Source organism: Myiozetetes cayanensis, unplaced genomic scaffold, assembly GCF_022539395.1.
Source record: "Myiozetetes cayanensis isolate MyiCay16 unplaced genomic scaffold, myiCay2020 scf44, whole genome shotgun sequence".
Classification (NCBI taxonomy): domain Eukaryota; kingdom Metazoa; phylum Chordata; class Aves; order Passeriformes; family Tyrannidae; genus Myiozetetes; species Myiozetetes cayanensis.
In genome coordinates, this window is record NW_026087676.1 from 607,524 (window position 1) to 612,854 (window position 5,331).

The following is a 5,331-nucleotide window of genomic DNA, read 5'->3' on the forward strand; positions in this document are numbered from 1 at the left end:
TTTCTTTAAAAATAAATATATAAAATTAAATTAAAACGAATTCAAAGGGAAACGAAGCGGCTCGACCCAAAGGGTCGTGCTGGGCACCCGGGGGGCTCCGGCGGGTTGGATGGGGGGGGGATCGGCCCTTGCGGGACGTCTCCCCCGGGAATAATAATAATAATAATAATAATAATAATAATAATAATAATAATGTAATTGTAATAATGGCTATAGTCGTCATAATTGTTGTGGCAGTTATGAAAATAGTCGCGGTGATAACAGCGGTAATAAAATAACTAAATAAATTATATTAAATAATGAAGAACAATAAATAAGAAAATTAAAAAATAACGAAATAAATACTAATAAAAAATTTAAGGGAAAGGGGAAATCCTCCCAAAAAAGCACTTTGTCCCCACGGGGCGCGGGGACCCGCCGCCGGGGCCGGGTCCCCATATTGCACCAAAGCCCACGGCGGAGCCCCGGGGGCCGGTCCGCGGGGCCGCCGCGGGTGGGGGGTGTGAGGGGTCTCTCCCCTCGCCACCTCGGGGATGGGGAGGGGTGTCGGGGAGGGGGTCAGTTGTGGAAGAAGGCGTTGAGCTCCTCGTACATGGGGCCCCGCTCGTGCGGGAGGTGCATGTCGTAGGGGAAGATGTTCTCGGAGTGGACCCCCCCGCGCATCCCCGCCGACCCGAAGACCAGGTTATGGGCGGCGGGGCGGGAGCCGGGCAGCGCCGAGTAGTGCATAGAGTAGTGGTAGCTTTTCTCGTGGTCGGGGGATGAAGAGTCCTGCTTGAGGGAGAAGTTGCCGTTGATGCAGAGCGGGGGGCTGAGCCCCCCGTCGTACTCCGAGCTGTTGTAGTCGGGGGAGGTGTTGCCGTAGAGGCTCTCGTAGGCGGAGGCGCAGTAGCCGTGTGTCCTCAGCCCGTGCGGCCCGGGGCCGGCGGCGGGCGGGCAGGGCGCCGCGGCCAGCCGCGAACAGGGGTAAGGGTAGGGGTGCACGGCGAAGGAGGCGGCGTTGGGGCCGTGGAACCGACCCCCCTCCTGCCCCTGCTCCGTCAGGAAGTTGCGGGAGTTGAGCTGGAGGCAGCCGGCCACCAGGTTGGTGGTGGGCTGGGACAGCCCCTTGCACAGAGTCTGCACGTAGGAGACCAGGTCGGGCCGCTTGCCCGAGCGCAGGATCTCGGAGAGAGCCCAGATGTAGTTCTTGGCCAAGCGGAGGGTCTCGATTTTGGAGAGTTTTTGGGTTTTGGAGTAGCAGGGAACCACCTTGCGCAGGTTGTCCAGGGCCGCGTTCAGGTCGTGCATCCGGTTCCTCTCCCGGGCGTTCGCCTTCTGCCGCCGCAGCTTGGACCGCTCCAGCCGCGCCTTCGTCATCTTCCTCTTCTTGGGGCCGCGCTTCTTGGGCCGCTCGCCCTCCGCCTCCTCCAGGCCTTCCTCCTCCTCCTCCTCCTCCTCCTCGTCCCCTCCTAGCTCCCCTTCCTCCTTGCTCTCCCCCAGCGAGCCCTCGGGCGGCTCCTCGGGGAGGGCGCAGCCCTTCCCCGCCCGCTCCTCCTTCTCGCTCCGGGCATCCTCCTCGCACTCCTCGGCCCAACCGGGGAATTTCGGGACTTCGGGGACCAGGCTGGGCTCGCTGAAAAGTCGCGTCAACATGGTGGCTGCAGCGGGGGGCAAAGAGCCAGGCGTTACCGGCGGCCCCGCCGCCCGCCCACCTCCCGCCCGCTCCGTTCCCACCCGCCGGCACCGGCGAAAACGGAGTGGGCGCGGGGCCGCCCGCCGCTGCCCCCGCCCCGGCCGCCCGACCCCGAGGGCACCGGGGCTCTCTCGGGGCGCGGCGATGCCGCCCTCCCGACCTCCCCAACCCCACCGCCGGGGTCCCCGTGGCCGCCGCCCGCGCCCCGCTCCCGCTCCTCCGCACACATCCCCGCGCCCCCGCCCCCGGCCTCCCGGTGACCCCCGCGATGCCCCGAGGGCCGGGCCCGGTGTCGCCGGTCCTTCTTGACGCCTCCAACTTTTCCCCGCCGCGGGCGCGAGCGGCCCCGGCCGCGGCTCCGCCACCGCCGTCCCGTGGCCGGGGGTCGAGGCGCAGCCGCCCCTCCCCGTACCCTCCCGTACCTCCCGTACCCCTCCGGCCCGGTCAGCCCCGCCCGGCGCCCCCGCATCCCGCCCCGGGCTCCCGCGGCCGCCGGAGCGCGGCCCGTAAATGCGGCGGCACCAACCGGGGGCGGCGGGGGCGGCCGGGCCCCGGGGAGCGCGGGGGCGCGGGCGGCGGCGCTGCCGGGGGCGCCTCGGGGCCGGTGGGCGCGGCGGGGCCGGGGCGGGGCACCGCCCGGGGCGGGGGCCGGGGGCGCCGCGGGGAGCGGGGGCGGCTCCGCCGGGTCAGGCCCCCGGGGCGGCGGCGCGGAGGCTCCGCGCTGATTTCGTTGATGCCGCCCGGCCGCCGCTGCCCGCTCCGTCCCACTGGGACCGCGGAGCCCCGGGCGCGCCCAGGCTGGGGGGGGGACCGGGGGGGGCGAAACCCCAACAACCCCCCTTGGGGGGACTCCGGCCGGGGGGGGGAAAACCCCCATCAGCGTGGCCGGCGGGGAACGGGAGAACCGAGGGCCGGGGGAGAACGAAAGATGGGGGGAAAAAAGGGCGAGACGTGGCGGAGAAACAAAATCAACATGGAAGTTGCCTTTTCTCCATTCAAGTTTCCTCCGCTGCCCTCCCAACCCTCCACTTCTTACATAACTCACCTTCGGGCGGACCGCAGGAATTCTTATTTCATTGTTCCCAGCATCTTCTGGGAGCGGGACGCGGCTCCTTGAGGTGCTCCAGCCTCCTGCAGTCCTCTATCCAAAAGGAGGCGAGAGTGGCATCTCTACCCAGCAAAGGGGGTACCAGCTCTGCTGCCAGTGCCATATGGTTGGCACGTCATGCGCGAGAGCTATCACATGAGAGCTAATGATTGACATGCGCTTGCATTCAGGGAGATTTGTCTCTCTGGGGAAGGAGGACTCGCCATCTGTCACTCTGTACTCTAAAAAAAAAAAAAAAAAAAAAAAAAAGAAGAAGGGGAAAAAAAAAAACCCTCTTCCAAATCTCCAGCTCTGCCTGCATGGCACAAAATGGGACCCGGGCGAGAGGCAGGCGATGGCGGGGCCGGCAGGAACAATGGAGCCGGCGGGAAAACCGACCATCCCGGCTGGGCCGAGCGCGGCGGGGACCCCGGCGGGCGCCGGGGCGAGGGGGGCGATGCCACGGGGACCCTCGCTGGGAGCTGGCATCTGCGGCTCGCCGCAAAATGCCGCGGCGGCTCCGCCGGGTCCGTCCCCACCCTCAGCCGGCAGCCGGGCGGCGATGGCGGTGCCGGAGAGGGCCTGGCGCGGGCTGGGGGCTGTGGCCGGCCGGGCACCGCGGTGGTGGTGGCGGTGCCCGGTGTGGCCATAGAGGGGTGGGCAGGGGGCTGCGGGTGTGGTGTGGGCAGGGTCGGTGGCCGCAGGGCCGTGTGTCCCCACACGGGTGGCACACGGACCCTCCAGCACCCCTGTGGCCACACGGCCACGCCAACCTCTCTCTGTGCCCACAGCGCAGCCCCACACAGCCCTGGGCATGCGGGTGCACACACACACACACACATACATGCCTGCACACACGTGTCCTCCCCAGCGCACACGGGCTCTGAGCCCCCCGTGGGTGCCGGTGCCACGGTGCCGGTGGCTGAGGCCCAGCGGTGCCGCGGCACAGCCAGCTAGGCCTTTGTCTGCTGGGTGACTCCTCACTGGTGCCTGCTCTGTCACCCTCCAGCTTCCAGATCTGTCCCCACCACGGTGTCCCTGCGCCCAGAAACCACCGCTGCCCTTCCCATGGGGTCAGGGAGCCCAAAGGGGCACACGGTGTCCCCAGGAGCCACATCCCACCCGCCGGAGCCCTGTTCCTGGCTGTGCCCATCGAGGCCGGTGCCGTGTGCTGGATCCCGCTGTCCCCACCAGCCTGAGGGGCTGGGACCTGCCTGGCTCTAGAGGTGCAGGCCGGGGATGGGGTGCCACACCCCGGCACGTGCCACCCACAGCGTGGGCACCGCAGGGACACGGTGACAGCGGTGGCCACGTCTGTGCCCGCACGCAGACAAAGGGCTGGCCGTGCCCGGCCGCTGGGGCTGTGCCAGCGGCGCCGGCGGTGCCCGCTCCCCCGGTGCAGGTGCCGGGGCTGGCACGTGACAGAGGGGCCTCCGCTGCCGGTGAGCGTCCCCCCCGATTGTCACTCAGGGCTGCGGCCGAGCAGATGGCACCTGGGCTGGGGCCGGCCTGCGGGGAAGGCAGGGCCCACCCCAGCCCTGCCAGTGCTGTGCCGGGCACCGATTCCCAGGCATCCTCCCGGCACGCCGCGTCCCTTTCCCGTAGCACCGTTCAGCTCCCTCTGTCGCTGCTGTCTCCATTTTGCCAGCGGGTGCCTGGCGGGCATCGCCGTGCTCCGGGAGCCCACCCTCTCCTGCTGCCCGTGGCACACCGGTGCCAGCGCCGGGTAAGTCCCTGGGTCCCCAGGCCAGGGGGTGGCCACACCCCGGGCGTCGGGGCAGCGAGGCCGGCGGTGTCCTGGCCCCTGGCACCGGGCTCGCAGCACGTGGGGGATCTATGGGGGCACCGGGGCTGCCTGAGGCCAAGGAGATGCCACAGGGTGAGTGGCCAGGCTGGCCCGCGCGGGGACAGGGACAGGGACATTCATGAGCCCCGGCCTGGTGTATCCGTTCCAGCCTAATTAGCAGCCGGGGTGGGCGCCGGCGTGAGGCTCATCAGCATGCGCAGCGCTGGGAGGGAGAAGAAAGTGGAGACATGAAACGGGGAGAGGAGATGAAAGGGGAGTGGGGAGATGAAAACCCAAACCGCTGCCTCGTGGCACCGCGGGCCCTCGGCCGGACTGTGCCGGGACATGGCCCATGGTGAGGGCAGGAGAGTGATCACGGTGCTGTCCCCTCCACCACAGCCAGCCATGGCACAGGGCAGAGGGGGCAGGGGCGGCCCTGCTCAGGTCCCCAGGTGACTTTGGAGTGGTGGTTTGATCCAGGGGGGTGAGTGGGGTCCTGGTGTCACGGCACAGGGGCTGGATGAGGGGGATCCATCCCGTGGGAATTGGGGCTGCCGTGCAGAGCAGGGGCAGGTGAGGTCAGGGTGAACCCAGGACCAGGCACAGCTCGGGGAGCTGGGTGGGAGCAGGGAGGGAGCAGGGGCAGGGCTGGGTGCTGCCTTTTTGGGTGCAGGGGACAGGGGAGATGGACCCAGTGACCCCGGGGCTCTGCTGCCCATCCCATTGCTGGTCCTTGTGTGCCAGGACCAGTGTCCCAGCACTGCCACCTCCACCCCTGGCCAC

General features: G+C 68.2%; 1 protein-coding gene across 1 annotated transcript; it reads right to left on the reverse strand.

The window, feature by feature from the left end:
- Window positions 1-522: 522 nt before the first annotated feature.
- On the reverse strand, window positions 523-2,957 carry NEUROD2 (neuronal differentiation 2). The gene is made up of 2 exons (XM_050330822.1): window positions 2,721-2,957; window positions 523-1,640 (listed from the first exon to the last, which is right to left on the reverse strand). The coding sequence occupies exon 2, from the start codon at window positions 1,633-1,635 to the stop codon at window positions 559-561; it is 1,077 nt and encodes a 358-aa protein (XP_050186779.1). The 5' UTR covers window positions 1,636-1,640; window positions 2,721-2,957; the 3' UTR covers window positions 523-558.
- Between the last annotated feature and the right edge of the window lie 2,374 nt (window positions 2,958-5,331).

Excerpts from the sequence above, each read along its gene's own strand:
- NEUROD2 (XM_050330822.1), bottom strand. The coding sequence starts at position 1,635 with ATGTTGACGCGACTTTTCAGCGAGCCCAGCCTGGTCCCCGAAGTCCCG.